At 45.5% G+C, this 17,564-nt stretch overlaps 1 protein-coding gene across 3 annotated transcripts in view; it reads right to left on the bottom strand.

The window, feature by feature from the left end:
• The window catches only part of LOC136827877 (uncharacterized), an 870,075-nt gene that overhangs the window by 390,451 nt on the left and 462,060 nt on the right, over positions 1-17,564 (bottom strand). For all 3 annotated transcript variants that reach the window (XM_067085339.1, XM_067085340.1, XM_067085341.1), the window contains exon 5: positions 4,456-4,576. In XM_067085339.1, the coding sequence (XP_066941440.1) occupies positions 4,492-4,576 (85 nt within the window). In that variant the 3' untranslated portion in view covers positions 4,456-4,491. The remainder of the gene's footprint in view (positions 1-4,455; positions 4,577-17,564) is intronic.

Genomic DNA, 17,564 nt, shown 5'->3' with positions numbered 1-17,564 from the left:
CAGTTTTTTTAATCTTCGGACATATATTGCTAAATAATGAGGCATCTGGCAACTTTAGAAAGGGGAGGAGCTTCAGTCTTATTGTGTTTGTTTTTTGCTTCACCTCCAATAACTTTCAATCATATTCTACGGTTCTGAAATCATTGATACTTAATGCAGTAGTAAGCTTTACAGTATTCGTTCAAGTTGTAATTTGCAGCGACAGTTCTGAGCAAAATAAACATTTTTCCACATAACCTACGAAGTAACCTTGCACATATGAATTTATGACACCACAATGAATGGAATGCTTGCATAATCGGAAACGCGATCTTCCATAATGAAATCAAGAGTTAAATTTGAGCAATGTCCAGCAAAAACTTGGGGAAAAATAAAGGAACGAATGCAATGTTATGGAGAGAAGAGTTAGAGAGAGAGAGAGAGAGAGAGAGAGAGAGAGAGAGAGAGAGAGAGAGAGAGAGAGAGAGAGAGAGTTGCTGTTGTGTAAGCCTAGGCCTATATGTTGAGCTACTCATTTCATTATTTTTTTTTCTTTCAGAGATTAAGCGTTACTATATTTGTATAGTATGTTTTAGCAATGGAGAGAGAGAGAGAGAGAGAGAGAGAGAGAGAGAGAGAGAGAGAGAGAGAGAGAGAGAGAGAGAGAGAGAGAGAGAGAGAGAGAGAGTTGCTGTTGTGTAAGCCTAGGCCTACATGTAGAGCTACTCATTTCATTATTATTTTTCTTTTAGAGATTGAGCGATACTATATTTGTACAGTATGTTTTAGCAATGGAGAGAGAGAGAGAGACTATGGCAAAAGTTAAAACATCCAGTTACTTGTGTTTTCCGCGAAATGTTAACGCGGTACTCCAGCACATCATAGAGAACGCTCTTGCAGATTTAAATAGACTGGGTCAACCTGTCCTAGCTGTCACAACATTTACTGCTATTAATTCCAGCTGACCTTCAACACTGTGAAATACAAATATGAATCTGTAAAAATTAAAGAAATTATCATTACCTCGTATGATGATGCAATAATAAGCCTGTTCATAACGGAAAACCAGTAAATATTGCCGTTCTGATAAACAATACTACACCGAGATATCCACACACTATCTTTTAGATCTCTTTGAACGAAGTCATCTGAGAAATTCTGATTACTTCGGACATGCATGGTGTTTTATAGTATCTGAACGTTTTTGTTTTGCAGATTTAACATATATGACATAATTTGCATTGTATTTTCATACTCTAGAGTAAATTTACCGAGATTATGTGTTTTCTGTAAGAAAAAAATTAAAATTCGATAAACGAAATCTAATGAAAACTGTATCCTCACTTTTCTTGCCGAGTGTACATATATGGCTGTACCTAAATTTCCTTCTTTCACTAGTGATGTAGATGCTAAGTAGTATTTACCTATTGTTGACACAGTTTTGTTGACATGTTGTAAACATAATATCATGGGATCATATTCTTTTCATTAATCATTGTATTTCTCCTAGGTGCAATCTGGTCTGTAGACCATTTATGTTCCATTGTAAAATACAGTTTTTGAAAATATTTTGTTATATCGGTCGAGTTTTGCTTTCTTTTTTAGTATTATCAACTTGGATTTTTTCTAATAATCTACTCATGACATTCATTTGTTTTTCTTTATAATATAGTAAGTGCTCATTGCACATGCAACATTTTTCATGGGTGCTCAAATCAGTAGTTTCTTTTTTTCTATATTTTATAAAATTTTTATAATGTCTGTTAAACCATTGTTTGTTATGTTTTTATTATTACATATTTCAGCAAAACAATCATTACATCCACGTGTGTTTTCATGTACATTTCTTGTTTCATTTGCTCTTCTTGTACAATTATTGGTGATGGAGTAATTAATCTCTTCTCCCTTCACACAATCATTCTTATCTATGGTATGGTTCTCTTCCATTTCTTCAGTGTTTTGGATATCTGCATCCATAGGTTTTACTATTATTTTAGGAGATGGAGGTATATTCTTAGCTTCTTTCTGTTTTTGTTCTTTCTTCATATCCTTTGTCTTTGGTTTAACAGATGTTTCTCTAATAATAGTTGTTTCTTCATTTTGGGTGGAGTTCTTTCCAAAGGTCTCTTTTTATCTTTAATTTCTAGTCCATCACATCTTTCCTCTACTACTTCTGTGGTAGTATCTTCTTGAGCTATTGGCATTAATATTTCAAATGAATTTGATAAAACATTATTCATTTCATTTACACCTGTTTCTTGATTCTTTACAATTTTAGTTTTTTCTATAAAGTATTAATTTCTTCTTGAGATTAATTTTTCTGTGCTCCATTACTACTATCTGTATGCATTTTTCTTTCAATTTTGGTTCTTGTTATTAAAGAATATGAATGTTTCTTAGACAGATCTTGAATTCCTTCACTTTTAATTCTAATTTATCTTCTTTTATAGACATACAGTACCAGTTCTTTGTTGTAATATTTTTAACTCTGTATTTTAACTCTGTATTGTATATATATAGCACATACATTCTCTGGACCTTGCATGATGGTCTTGCCCACAGTTTATACACTTTGGCTCACTGCACTTCCACTGTGTGGCATGTTCTTCAGATCCACAATACGCGCACACAGGTTCATTTCTACATTATTTCTTTGTGTCCATGTTTACTACAATTTTAACACTGTAGTGGCTTTGGGACATATGACCTTATTTCTCTGTTTTGGCCCAATATTTTTACTTTTTGAGGTAGATCTTGAATGAATTTTATTTTGGCGATTTTTAAAATTTGCCTATTCCTTTGCTTGCTTGGTATATTACATACCTCACAATCTTGGACTCTGGGATACCTTTTTCTAAGAGAGTCCAAGAGAATACTCTTTCCAATTGGTTCTTCACTGTTCTCAGGCAGCATAATGGTACCCTGAATGCTATTCATAGTGTCATGTTTTTTTTATTTTTACATTTATTTATATTATCTATTGTTGTTATAGGCATATAGTCCTCAGACTGACTCTGTTGTGGCTTCTATAAGACATATATTTTCTCTTATCTGTCTAAACAACATCTCTGCCCATGAATGTCTGTTTAATAGGTAGTTTTCCAACTTTAGGGCTGAAATTTTACATTCTGTTTCTAGGGTTAGAAACCTTGACTAACTTCCACTCCCAAAGAGGGAGTCAAAGTGAGCCAAGGTTGGGTCAAGACGATATTTCATTTTTTTTTTAGGTTTGCTCTGTACTGGAACATAGGGTTCCAGTGTAATTACACTAGAATATTTCTTGGATTTTTCCAAGTAGAGGTTTTCAGAGGAGGAGGTTCCAGCAGTCATCAACTGTGCCGAGAAATTACCATTAAAGGACCCAGGGGTACTAGAATCTTTATTTCTACTTATCATAAAGATTTGAGGAAAAAAAATAAAAATTAAACCTGAAAACTTTAAAAAGATATCATTAGTCTTTCATGAGGTTTATTCTTCCACCAATGTCACAAGTGAGAGCCAACTCCCAAATGTCCGCATCCCTACCCTACCCCACAGGGGATGGCACAACATGATTAGAGTGGCCCAAGTTGAGGCCAAACCCATTTGCTAGGACTGAGAGTATTACAAGAATACAAATATCCCCACCCTAATCATATTAGTGTATGGGCAAACCAGCCAGAATGACTGAGAGTCCTATCCCCACAACCAGACCCCCCTGGAATTTGTGGTCCAACCCTGCAGAAAAGTTCTGCCTTTGAGCTATGAATCTGACAGCTCTCGGGTCCAAACATTATTGGGCAGTTGATGGTCCTACCACAGTTCCCACTATTTAGCTTTGGATATAAACTCATTCCGAGCTATGATATCTTTTCCTATATATAAGGTCTAATAAATTTGAGCAAAATTGGAAAATTCCACAAAAATTAATCCAAAGAATTATATACTGATATATGGGACTCTTGGACTCAAACCCAGGAAAAAATTCCTGGGGTTCAAGGGCCCCCTCGCCATGTCAAGGGGGTCCCACATAGAGGGGGCCTATATTTAACTAATGAATTACTAGGATATAACATCATATCTACAGATTGTTATAGAAATTTGTAGTACAGTACTGTAGTAGAATGAATAAAGAAAAAATAAGATTGGTTATCTGAAAATGACATTGTGGACAGTAAATTGCTTAAGTAGGTAAAAAATTCTACAATGTAATTTTTTCAGTAAATACTTAAAAGGCATTTATACAGTATATCATATTATGCATACAGTATTTAAACATTATTCTGATATTACCACAATCTAATGCACACTATGTAAGCTAAAGATCATTGTGCTAAGTTCAGTCTTAAATAATTTGGGTTTTCCATTTGTAATGTATCTCTCTTAAAGGCCACATGACAGTTGCTCACCTACTGTTCCCACCAATTGCAAGCTATCTAACTTCTGCTCTGATATCAAAAGAAACAAGATCCAAAACACTTGTTGGGTCTATCTTACCAGATGAGCTGTTCACTTTAAACTGCGGATCATCCTCTAGTAGCTTCCCATAAGGTCAAAGTATTCCCATTTCCTATTCCTTCGACCAGTTGCATTTATATTTTCCATGATAATTTTGTACCTGTTAGAGAGCATTCAAAATAAGGTATAGATAAAAACAAAAACAGAATAAACACTGACACACCCCAAAAACATTAGTGATATAATGGAAATAAAAATGTATAAAGATGTGCCCTAGGTACAGGTAGTAATGTACCTTTTACATATGTTATTTTCTATTAAATACACATCCAACAAATACATTTATAATACAAGTTTTCCTTTATTCCAGTAAATCTCAATCTGTTGCTGGGAAGAATGAAAGAATAAAGAAGCTGAATTAACTTCATTAGCATTACACGGTAGTTAACAAACCATTCAATCACATTTCTGGATGCTCATGGAGCTGACCCAAATTATTTGTTCATAGCTGAGGTGAAATTGGAAATTTAGATTGAGACCAAAAAGAACAATTGGATTAACAAATAACACACGAAACTGCAATTCACAAGATTACTAAAACAGGTTTTGACGTTGGAAAAGCCTATTTCTGAGCTCCGAAACTGTGTCAGCCGGTGAAATGTCCCTTAGAGCACACATTTCTAGGCATAAATATTGCTAAATATACCAGAGAAAAAAGCCAACAGGAATGCTGAGGTTACTACCCTCAGAGCGATCACCTATTATGTAACAGGTGTCGGTATAGCGTAGGGCGAGTGAATTTGTCCACTACCACAGGACCTAACTCTGTAGAATGTCCCGATGTCATAACCCCCGGTATGAGAAGAGCCGTTCCAGCGGCAACTCACCCGGATCTGTACCTGACGACCTGAGCGCCATCTACCCTCATTCCATTTTAGCATGCGTTTCTGTTACGTCTTGCTTTTGCTTGTGCTCCACAATTTTTGCCTATAATCGGAATACCATGGCTTCAACCGCTGATATCACCGCCACTAAGTTAAATACCATCTTCTTACAGGGTTTTATGGGTATCGAGGCTGTATTTGGCCCGTAATTTAATAATTATTGGGTCAAATATCGGGCATTCCTCTCATTCAAGCCCGGCCCGCCATGATGACCTAGCGGCACGCCTCTATAGACCAGTTCAGTAGAGGTTTCATGGGTCATTTACGTTAATGTTTTGTCTTACAATTGACGTTACCCCTTCAGGAAGTTCATTTTGGGGAATTTTATCTACATTGAGCGGGCCCATGTGCTGGTATTAATACTGGTGTTAGTATCAATTCTTTAGGGAGCGTCCTCCCACGGTTTTATGCTTTTAACCCCTTCATAAAGAATTTTTTGGCTCTCGCTCAAGTAGATTTTGTTCCCCAAGCTGGTGCTTACAGTCGGTTTTTCTGAATTGTAGTACAATGGATGACATGGATGTTTAAGGATTAATTTTACCTTAGCTTGGCGTCAGGAGCGGCCATTTTGGTTGCCCACTTCCTGTTCGCTTCGCTCGGGTAGAACATACCCCTAGCACAAGCGTTTATTATTTATATTTTTGAGTTGTTTATGTATTGGTGTACTGTTGTTGGTTAAATTTTAGCAGTATGTATTTGTGTTTTGTGGTACTAGCCTAACCCTCTCGTCTTGATCGGTGGGTTAGGCTAACGAGGTTAACTTTTGCTCATTGACTCTGCTCCTTCTCTCCTGACTGTGTCGCTTGAGTTGTGGAGGGAGGTGTGGGCCGGTGAAGGGAGCGCCACGTTCGTTGTTCCATCAGCTGTTCCGTATGTTTTGGGTATGCTTGGGTTCTCTATTAATCCTCCTCCCCTTCTAATGAAGGGAGAAAAGTGATTCACAATGCATAGCACTATGCCCTACATGTCGGTCTTCGGTTGGCCTTCTGAACGGAAATTTTCTCCCCTTCACAGTTCCCCTACCTCCCCCTTCCTCCACTCTCTCCCTTTTTTCCTTTATAGGCTTCGTCTTCAGGGAAAAGATGTGAGTTGGGTTGCAGTGATCCAATGTGCTTAGCCTAACCTCTTTTAAGTAACTTCTGGCTAGTGTCTTCTTCCCCCTTGGGGGGAGGCTCGGGTTTACATTTCAACACCCAGTAAGGGGGTTGCAGTCAGTGTCTGGGGGTTTCCCCACTCAGTCGACCTTGGTATCGTAACACAGCCATGTCGTTACTCCCCCACCTTTCCCCTGTATAGCAGGTGTTGTGTTATCCCTCGCCGTGTATGGAGCGTCGTCCTCTCGGGGCCGTCACTCTCTGGGGGGGGGGGGACCAAGACGGGTCTCCAATCGGAGGTTACCCACCCTCCTGGTATCCGTTTTAACGTCACACACCTCGCTAGTGTTTCGTTTGTCCGCTTCCTCATTGGTTCGCGGAACCCCGGACACTTTCAGGGACTACACAATTCCCTAGCTGACTCCGTTCCTCTGATCTTCGGTCCCCCCGTTGCCGCTAGCCTTTTCCACTCCGGTGGTCTTTGGTTTTAGTAGGTTGGCTTTACTCACTTTTGTTCTCCTATGGAAGTACGAGAACTGCTCTAATAGTGAACCACTCCGCCCCTACATCGTAACCAATGGCGGGGGTAGCGGGGTTTCCGGGGTCTCAGTACTGGAATGACATGTCCAGCATTAAAAAACTGCTATTCCATGTATTTAACCAGCGATTTTTCTGCCGGTCTCCGGCACTCACGGCAATTTATATTTAATTCTAAGTGTGCATGACCTTAGGTTAAGGTATATATCATTCACGCTGGATCATATCCGGTGTCACTTAACTTACTCTGTCATGTTGCATGATTTTAGGTTAAGGTATATATCATTCCCGTCGGTTTAACTCCAGCGTTCCTTAACTTATTTGCCATGTATAATATATTTGTTTTGCTTCACCGGACTACTCTGGTAGGACTAATAATCTGCTAATTGCATGTCCTGTTGTCTGGCTCTAGCATAAGGCCCCTATCTCCGACGGATTTACTCCGGCGTGCCTTCAGATAAGCATACTCATATACAGTTTATCCATACAGATGGTACGCTGCCAGGAGTCTGGGTGCACCACAGTGCTGCACCAGCCCTGCGGCCATGTTGTCTGCCGCTCCCACTCCGGCTGCGCAGTCAGGGTGGGAGACTTGATCGTTTGGCACCGGATGGATGTGAAGTGTGCTACGCTTTGTTTGAACAGTTCCAGGACGAGTCGGTAAGCCTACAGTTACGCCTTTAGTTTACCTGGTTCCTTGACTTATTTGATAGTTTATAAGGTTCTTGTTATATCCCTTATATATATTTTAAGTCCTTGATGTGCAATTAGTTAGTCCTTATTATTTTCAGGCCAAACAAGCTTCTCGCAACGCTTCCTTGGCCACCCTTAGGGGTTGGGTGGCTGGCTTTGGGGGGAACGTCCCGTCGGGGAGGCCACTTGTAACCTCCTCTTCCCCGGCGCCCGGTTTGCTGCGGCTGTCCCAGCAGAAGTGGCAGCCCCTTTGATCGAGCATATCCGGGAAGCGACGCAGCCCTCCCAGGATGTCAACATAGCAGCAGAAGTGTCAGAAGAAGTGGCGGCCATTAACTTGGACCTGGAGCCCATGAATGTGGAACCGGACCAGGCGGTAGGTAGGGAGGTAAGTGAGGCAGGGGAGCGGACTCCTTTTAATTCCCCTTCATCCTCTGTATCTTTTTTCCAGGGTTTCCAGAAGTCCTCCTACCTTGGGGATAGGTCAACATCGACCATCCCTAAGGTAAAAAGTCACTAAAAGGTAAGGGATATAAGTCCTCTTCCTCCCGCAAGGCAACTCCCTTTCCCCCGGGGAAGTCACGGGCTTCTAGCCCGGCAGCTTCCGTAGCTAGTGACACTCCCTCTGTAAAGGGGTCGAGATCAAAGGCAGCCAAAGCCAGCCCCCTCGCCAACCTGCTTCCAATTTCCAAGAATTGGCAAGCATGCTGCTTGATACAATCAATAAGCAGATGGACGAGAGGTGGAAGACAGTATTGGAAAAGCTGCAGAGCCAGGAGACCAGGATCTCCGGGCTCATGCGCTCCGGTAGGTCAGCTCCATCCTACACCATTCCAGATGCCTCCGCCCTTCCTCCTTTCGATAAGGGGAACCCTTGGCACTTGGCTCTTCATGCTCCCCAGCATGAGGATACCTTAACCATTGAAGGCCTAGGGACGCGCAGACTTCAGGAGTTGGAGTTCTTTCCTCCAGGTCTGCTTCCTCCCTACCCAGGCTTCGCTAGATTGACAGAGGGAGCGTGGGTGAGAACAGATAAGGTCCCTAAGGATACAGTCATCTTTCCTAGGGATCAGGCTCAATCGGTTCTGCTTCGCACCCTTGCAGAGTGGGAAGCAGAGAACACAAAGTTGACCCCCTTCAAAGGAAATTTTACCATGTTTTCTTTGGGGGATAGGATTGCAACTCCTTGCATGTCGAAAGTGGCTCAGGCAACTGTTCAGGCATGCATGGAGGGTAAGTCGATGCTGCAGCTCCGGGAGACCGATCCCACCTCTTTGGTCCTCCCCGGTGACTCCGAATTCTGAACGATGTCCCGTCCACCTTTTACGGGCGGGCAAGCTGGACCCAGACTGTGCATCCATTCTCTTCAGTGAGCAGCTTCCCAAAATTCCGGAGGCTCTCCTGAAACCGGAGTTCGACGTTAGGTGTCGGCTGAGCCGCATAAATGAACTCCTTGTGCATGGCAGAGGCGACAGCCGTGTTGTATTCGGATGAACCCTTTTTCCAGGTCTTGACTAAATTCTCTGCTGGTGGGATTCCACGCAGACCTGTTTGATTTTACAGTGGCAAGGATGAACTGTCGCAAACATATTTTTGCGGACGCCACTATTAGGCACGAGCCTAATAAACTGATGAAAAGCTCGATTTGGGGGGCTAATTTATTCCCCGAGGACGAGGTGAATAATGTCCTGGCGGAGGCAACCAGGACTAACCAGAGCCTCCGCTCCCGGTGGGGTATTCCCGCCAAACGCAAAATCTCCGAGTCCTCCAGTTCCCATAGCAGGTCGGGGAAAAGATATAAGAAGTTTAGGAGGCCACAAACCCCAACTGTAGTTCAGGCTGTACCAGTTTCTCCGGTCGGTCAGCCTTCCACCTCAAAGGCCCAACCCCAACAGTTTGTGCTGGTGCAGCCGGGCAGAGCATTCCCTTGCCTCCCCACCTTTGTGACGTCTCCGTGTACAACTCAGCCTATGAAAGCCATGGTTCCTTTCGTGGCTTCAATAAAAACGCAAGGGGAAGCAGAGCAAGAGCTGCCTTCAGAGGCAAGGCTGCATTATGTCCCTCTCCCGGGAAGAGGCGGCCGGGCAGAGGAAGTAAACCTTCCCCTTCCCAATGAGAAGATTCAGGTAGGCGGGAGGCTTTACCTGTTTCGAAATCAGTGGACCTTCAGCCCGTGGGCCCACAGTATAGTCTCCAAGGGACTGGGATGGAGTTGGGTCAAGGACCCACCAGCTCGGGTCAGGTTCCATCAACCCCTTCACAAGCCCTGCAGGACTTCCGGTATAAGGAACTACTCCAAAACGGGCCATAAAGAAAGTGAGGCACCTGAAATTCCAAGGCAGACTGTTCAGCGTCCCAAAAAGGCTCCGCTCAACAAAGAGTAATCTTGGATCTGTCTCTGTCTCAACCTTTACATACAATGCAACAAATTTCGCATGCTTACAATCTCTCAGGCACGGACTCTACTTCCTCGTGGAGCCGTCACCACATCTATAGATCTTTCAGACGCATACTATCAAGTCCCGATTGCGAGAAACTTCTCTCCTTACCTAGGATTCAGACTGGGAAGGCAAGCTTATGCATTCAGAGTCATGCCATTCGGGCTCAACATAGCACCCCGAATATTCACCAAGCTGGCAAAGACAGTAGTACAGCAGTTACAGTCCCGGGGGATCATGCTAGCCGCATACCTAGACGACTGGATAATCTGGGCATCCACCGTCGGGGAATGCCGGAGAGCTACAGCCATAGTGATCGAGTTTCTGGAGTCCCTAGGCTTTCAGATAAACAGGAGAAATCCCGCCTAACTCCGGGAGGCTCGGTTTCAGTGGCTAGGTATCCAGTGGGACCTAGACTCACACAGACTGTCTCTTCCGCCAGCCAAAAGGAGAGAGATAGCCAAGGCAACCAGGCAGTTCCTCAAGTGCAGGAAAGCTTGTTGCAGGACTCAGGAGAGGATCCTGGGTTCTCTTCAGTTCGCATCTGTCACAGATCTGCTGCTGAAGGCAAAACTGAAAGACATAAACAGAGTGTGGCGGAGACGAGCCAATATCAAACTCAGGGACAAGGTGTCTCTAGTCCCTCCAGTTTTGAGAAAAAGACTCCGGCCGTGGTCAACAGTCAAGGGTCTGTCAAGATCGGTGACCCTTCAATTTCCTCCTCCATCACTAGTAATCCACACAGATGCTTCATTAAGCGGCTGGGGAGGATATTCTCAATACGAAAAAGTACAAGGAACATGGTCCACAATGTTCCGCCAGTTCCATATCAACGTCCTGGAAGCAATGGCAGTGTTTCTGACTCTGAGAAGGCTTAGTTTCCCAAACAGATCCATATCAGACTGGTTTTGGACAGTGCAGTGGTGGTACACTGTATAAACAGGGGAGGCTCCAAGTCGAGTCATATCAATCAAGTGTTGATAGCCATCTTCTCTCTGGCGGAAAAGCACAAATGGCACCTATCAGCCACTCATCTTGCAGGGGTCCGCAATGTCATTGCGGACTCTCTGTCCAGGTCAACTCTGCTGGAGTCGGAGTGGTCTCTGGACAGGGCCTCGTTCGATTGGATTTGCCTTTAGGTTCCAGGTCTCCAGGTAGACTTGTTTGCCACGGAGAGCAACCACAAACTCCCTTGTTATGTGGCCCCCAACCTGGACCCTCAAGCTCATGCCACAGATGCAATGACATTAGACTGGAACAAGTGGCAGAGGATTTACCTGTTCCCTCCGGTAAACCTGCTGCTGAAAGTGCTGCACAAACTCAGGTCTTTCAAGGGGCAGGTGGCTCTGGTAGCTCCCAATTGGCCGAAGAGCGACTGGTACCCTCTTCTGCTGGAGCTGAAATTCAAGTGTCATCTGTTACCCAGACCCAAACTGACACAAGTAGTACAAACGCGGACTGTGTCAGCTTCCTCAAGAATTCTGAATGCCCTGGCTTTGTGGACTTTATGAAATTCGCCGCTCAGAGAAGGGCAGATATAGACCCAGTTAACACTCTGTTCTTGGAATCAGATAAAAGAGAATCTACTCTCAGGCAGTACGATTCAGCAGTTAAAAAAGGGATTTTGACAAAGAAAAATCTATTTCTGAGGGAGGCCCCATGTCACCCGGTGAAATTCCATACTAACACGAATTTCTAGGTATAAATATTGCTAAATATACCAGAGATAAAAGCTTTCAGGAATGCTGGAGTTACTACCCCCAGATCGAGCGTCTTCTATATTGAAGACGTCGGTATAACCAAGGGTGAGTGAAAGAATCACAACCACAGAGCCACACTCGATAGACATCCCCATGTCAAAACCCCCGGGGAAGAGCGGGGAGCCGTTTTGAGCCCCACACTCACCCGCCGCCAAGCGGCGACTCCAGCGCCATCTGAACTCATTCCAGACTAGCACCACCCCCAAGCTTGGCATGTGCAAGTAGGGGGGGTAAACCAGCTCCTGGGAGGGTCACCGGGTGACACGGGGCCTCCCTCAGAAATAGATTTTTCCTTTGTCAAAATCCCTTTTCTGAGCTCGGCCCCGTGTCACCCGGTGAAATAGTGACAGAGAATCATGCCAAGACTGCAAAGCTACAAAAGAACACAAAAGGTGATTAGAACAAAAACACACGCTATGAAAAAATAGATTTAATTATTATATCTCATCAAGGAAAAATAGATTTAATAACAGGTAAGTACAGGTGGAACAACACACACCCAACAATATAAAGACACAATGAAGAATATGTAAACTTAAGTCTAAGAGTAATGCACAATGACAAATATACAATATAATTAGGGGTGGAATAAAAGACACCCACAATATAATGGTATAAACAGGTAAATACAAACTTAAATCTAAGAACAATGAGATATATACAAAATCAGGAATTGAGGTACATGAAGCAAAATAAAAACTGCTCCAGTACTTCTATGTTAATCTAAATTCACAGCATATCAAAATCCAATCATCAAGACAAACAATAACCAGGGTAATACTAGCATCAATTATGAGGAGCAAGGCAGTGAGGCATGATTGATCCAGAAAGGCAGGCAGAGAAATAAATGAGGCAGGCGGGGGAGGGGGGAAGGAAAAGGATTAAGGATAATTAAGGTGGGGAATGACACTCCCCACAGCCACTGTAGAAAATTTCAGGGCTTCGAGTGATTTTAAATAGTGGCGTTTAAACACTAGAGGTGATTTCCATCCCGTATACTTGGTAAGTTCAGCAAAAATCCATATTATGAAAATAATTAGTAGAGGTAGCTACTGAAATGGGATATCATGAACCTTAGGGACTGAATCCGGGTTGGCTTGTTTAATAAAATACAGAATTTGCTGTCTTATAGCATGCTTCAACAAAAGAGTTCCACCTTTTCCCTTATAAAAAGAGGACCCGACTTACACTGTGGAGTTCTTTGTAGATAAGACTTTAAGGTATATACTGGACATAAGGACTGGTCCTGAGGAAGAGGCACCACCTTCCAGGGGGACCACCTGTCCTGAGGGTCTTCATTTTTAGCTAGGAACCTATGATCAGGGGAAAGGAGGACTTCTCCGGACGGGAGGAAATCAACATGATCATCACCTCTAAGCCGATAGCTCTGAAATTCTGGCACCTGAAGCCAAGCTAATCAGAAACAAGGTTTTCCTTAACAGATCCAGATAAGAGCATTGTGAGTTATCAGTATCAGATGCTAATTTCAGAACATCGTTGAGGAACCAGGTAACAGAATGTGGGCGTGTTACAAGGCCTCAAACGGTGCATGCTCTAGGGATGGAGGAGAAGTATGAATCTGTAAGGTCGATTTTAAAACCATACAAAAATACCTTCTTTAAGGCTGATTTAGTTGTAGTAATAGTGGCCGGGGCAAGGCCTTTTTCAAACAATGATCTAAAGAAAGTAACCGCTAGGTTAGTAGTCATAGTTTGAGCTTCAGATGCCTTCAAAAGGATGCTAATTTTTTGACTGCTGAATCATAATGTCTGAGAGTAGAATCCTCTTATCAGATTCTAGAAACAGAGTGTTGACGGGTCAATGTTTGCTCCCTTTTTGCAGCAAACTTTATAAAGTCCATAAAACCAGGGCATTCTGAATTCTTAAGGAAGCTGACACAGTCTTGGTTTGTACTACTTGGGTCAGTCTGGGTTTGGGTATCTGATGACACCGCAACTTGAGCTCCTGGAGCAGAGAGAACCAGTTGCTCTTCGCCAATAGGGAGCTACCAGAGCTAGTTGGCCCTTGAATGACCTGAGTTTGTGCAGTACTTTCAACAACATGTTTATTGGGGAAACAAGTAGATCCTCTCCCAATTGTTCCAGTCTATGGTCATCGCATCCGTGGCAAAGGCCTGGGGTCCAGGTTGGGAACCACATAACAGGGAAGCTTGTGATTGCTCTCCGTGGCTAACAGATCCACTTGGAGTCCCGGAACCCGCGGCAAATCCAATTGAACGATTCCCGTCCAGAGACCACTCCGTCTCCAACGGAGTAGTCCTGGACAGGGAGTCCGCCACCACATTCCGCACCCCCGCTAGGTGGGTGGCTGACAGATGCCAGCCGTGCTTGTTCGCCAGGGAGAAGATAGCTACCATCACCTGGTTTACACGACCTGATTTGGAGCCGCCCCTGTTGATGCAATGAACCACCACGGCGCTGTCCAACACCAGCCTGATGTGAATCTGGCCGGCGGGGCAGAGTTTCTTGAGAGTTAGAAACACTGCCATAGCTTCCAAGGTGTTTATATGAAACTGTTGGAACATTGTAGACCATATCCTTTGAACTTTTTGGTTTGGTGAGTACCCTCCCCAGCCGCTTAATGAAGCGTCTGTGTGGATTACCAAAGCCAGAGGGGGATATTGGAGTGGGACCGACTTCGACAGGCCACTGGCTGTGGACCATGGTCGAAGCCTTGTCTTCAAGATTCGCGGGATTGAAGAGACTCTGTCTCTGAGCCTGACATTGGCCTCGTCTCCGCCACACTCTGTTTATATCTTTAGCTTCGCTTTTAAGAGGGTCCTACGTCACTGAGGCGAACTGAAGGGGGCCGAGAATTCTCTCTTGAGACCGGTGGGATGCTGCTTTGTCCTTCAGAAATTTCCTGGTAGCGGCGGCTATCTCCTTCCACTTGACGGCGGGAGGGGGATAGCCTGTACAAGGACAGGTCCCACTGGAGACCCAGCCACTGAAACCGGGACTCGGAGTCAGGCGGGACTTCTCCTGTTCAACCAAAAAACCTAACGACTCCAGGAACTTGATCACTATGGCTGTAGCCTTCCGGCACTCCTGTACTGTTGGAGCCCAGATTATCTAATCGTCCAGGTAAGCCGCCAGGGAGATTCCCGGGACCGTTTCTTGCTGAACGACTGTTTCCGCCAGTTTCAATTAAAAATTCCTGGGGCTATATTGAGTCCGAAAGGCATGACCCTGAAGGAGTAGGCTTGTTTCCCGAGTCTGAAACCCAGGAAGGGAGAGAAGTTCCACGCAACCGGGACGTGATAATAAGCATCTGAAAGATCGATAGAGGTGGTGACGGCTCCACGCGGAAGTAGAGTCCGTGACCTGAGCCACCGTAAGCATGCGAAACTTGTTGCATCTTATGTAGGGATTTAGACGCGACAGATCTAGAATCACTCTTTGCTGATCGGAATCTTTCTTTGGAACGATGAACAACCTGCCTTGAAATTTGAGGTGCCTTACTTTCTTTATTGCTCTCTTGTTGAGAAGTCTCCGTCACAAAGTCCTGTAGGGCTTTGGAGGGGGTTGGTAAAATCTGGTCAGGGGAGGGGGATCCTGATCCAGCTCCAACCCAGACCCTTGGACACAATGCTGTGTCCCCAAGGACTGAAGGACCACTGGTCTCTGAACCAGTAAAGGCGACCACCTACCTGACTGGTCTCAGTGGGAGGAAGCGGGTTTGTTCCCTCTACCACGGCCTGATTTTCCCCGGGAGGCAAATCCAGCTTTGCCTCTGTATGGGGCTCGACCTCGACCTCTACCCCCTTGCGCTTATTAAGGCCGTGAAAGACCCCACGGCCCTCATAGGTAGGATTGTACGCCGGAGAGGAGACGTACGATGGTGCAGCAAGGGATTGGGCTGGTTGAACCAGCACGTACTGTTGGGGTTGAGCCTTGGAGGTGGAGGGTTGGCCCACCGCCGAGACTGGGACAGCCTGAGTGGCCTCCTGTGCCTTCTGAAACGTTTCCCAGACTTACTCTGGGAGCTGCCAGATTCGGGGTCTTCCGCTTGAAGGCGGAGATACCCCAACGGGAGCGTAGGGCTTTGGTTGGCCCTGGTAGCCTCGCTCAGGACGCTGGAGACTTCATCCTCTGGGAAGAGATTAACCCCAGATGGAAATCTTCATGAGCTTGTTAGGCTCATGACGAATGGTGGCATCTGCGAAGATGAATTTTGGCACTCTAACTTTGCCACCATGAAGTCATACAGGTCTGACTGAAACCCTGCCAACAGGGATTTAGCCAGAACCTGAAACAGAGGCTCCTCTGCACAAGAGAGACGGCGACCGCTTCTGTTAGGCACAAGCAGTTTAAAGACCGGCTTAACCTACACCGTGCCTCAAACTCCGCCTTCAGGAGAGCTTCCGGGAGTTTAGGAAGCTGTTCACTGAATTGAGAGGAGACGGCAGAGAAGCGTCCAATTTACCCACTGTAAATGTGGACGGGCGTCCTTCCAGAACTCCTCACCTCCCGGGAATACCAGAGATGTGGAGTCCGTCTCCCCCCAGCTGAGGCAAGGGTTTGCCGTCAAAGCAAGCCTGAGCCGCTGCCAAAGCAACTTTGTTCAGGCAGGGAGTGGGCAACTTATCACCCAAAGAAAACATGGTGTAGTTGCCCTTGAAAGGAGTCAATTTCGTGTTCTCTGCCTGCCACTCCGTAAGAGTGCGCAACAGAGCAGATTGGGCATGGTCCCTAGGGAAGATCACCGTCTCCTTAGGGACCTTGTCTGAGCCACGATCCAGGCTTCCTCCGTCAGCCTAACGAAGCCTGGGTAGGGGGCAAGAGATCAGGAGGGAAGAACTCCAGTTCCTCCAGACGCCTGGTGCCCAGACCTCGATGGTCAGGGTGTCTTCGTGACGAATGGCACGAAGAGCAAAACGCCACTGGTTCCCTACATCGAAAGGAGGGAGGTCAGCGGTATCAGGGATCTCGTACTGCGGAGCGGCTCCGCCGGAGCGAGCCATATCCGCCAGCAGAGTCTCCTGACTATGAAGTCTTTCCGTAATCTTGGAAAGCTTCGCCTCCACCTCTGAAGAGATGCATTCCAGCAACATCCCTGCAAACGCCTCAGGGTCAAAGGCAGGCTGGCGAGGAGGGCTGGGTTTGGGCGCCCTCTTACTCGCTCCTTTGCCCGAGGTGCTCGGTTTGCTCCCGGAGGCCACAGGTTCCACATACTTGGCCTTCGGACGGGGGGAAGGGAGATGCCTTACGGAAGACGAGGACTTATAGCCCTTCGCCTTCCACGAAGTCTTCAATTTCAACTTGGCGACAGCAGATGGAGCCCTGTCCCCAAGATGGAAGACTTGGTGAACTCCTGAAAAGGAAGACACAGAGGAAGATGGGGAATCAAAAGGGGCCCGCCCCACTGCCTCACTTACCTCGCTACCTACCCCTGGTCCGGCTCCGTATTCATCGGCTCCAGGTCCAAGTCTAAGGCGGCGACGTCTTCAGAAACCTCCGCGCGTACAGGTCCTCTTGAGGTGCTGGGTCGCAGCCCGGATCTGCTCGATGATAGGAGTGGCCAGATCCGCAGGTACGGCCGCAGCAATCCAGGCGCCGGGGTAGAGAAGGTCCCTCAAACTAGCGTCGAGGACATACGGTTTCCCCGACGGCACGTTCCTTCCGAACCCAGCCACCCAGGCGTGGAGAGACTCTAAGGCCT

The sequence above is a fragment of the Macrobrachium rosenbergii genome, chromosome 42 (assembly GCF_040412425.1).
Source record: "Macrobrachium rosenbergii isolate ZJJX-2024 chromosome 42, ASM4041242v1, whole genome shotgun sequence".
Taxonomy (NCBI): Eukaryota; Metazoa; Arthropoda; class Malacostraca; order Decapoda; family Palaemonidae; genus Macrobrachium; species Macrobrachium rosenbergii.
Note: the sequence above shows the minus strand (reverse complement) of the source record. Positions and strands in the feature narration are given on the sequence as shown.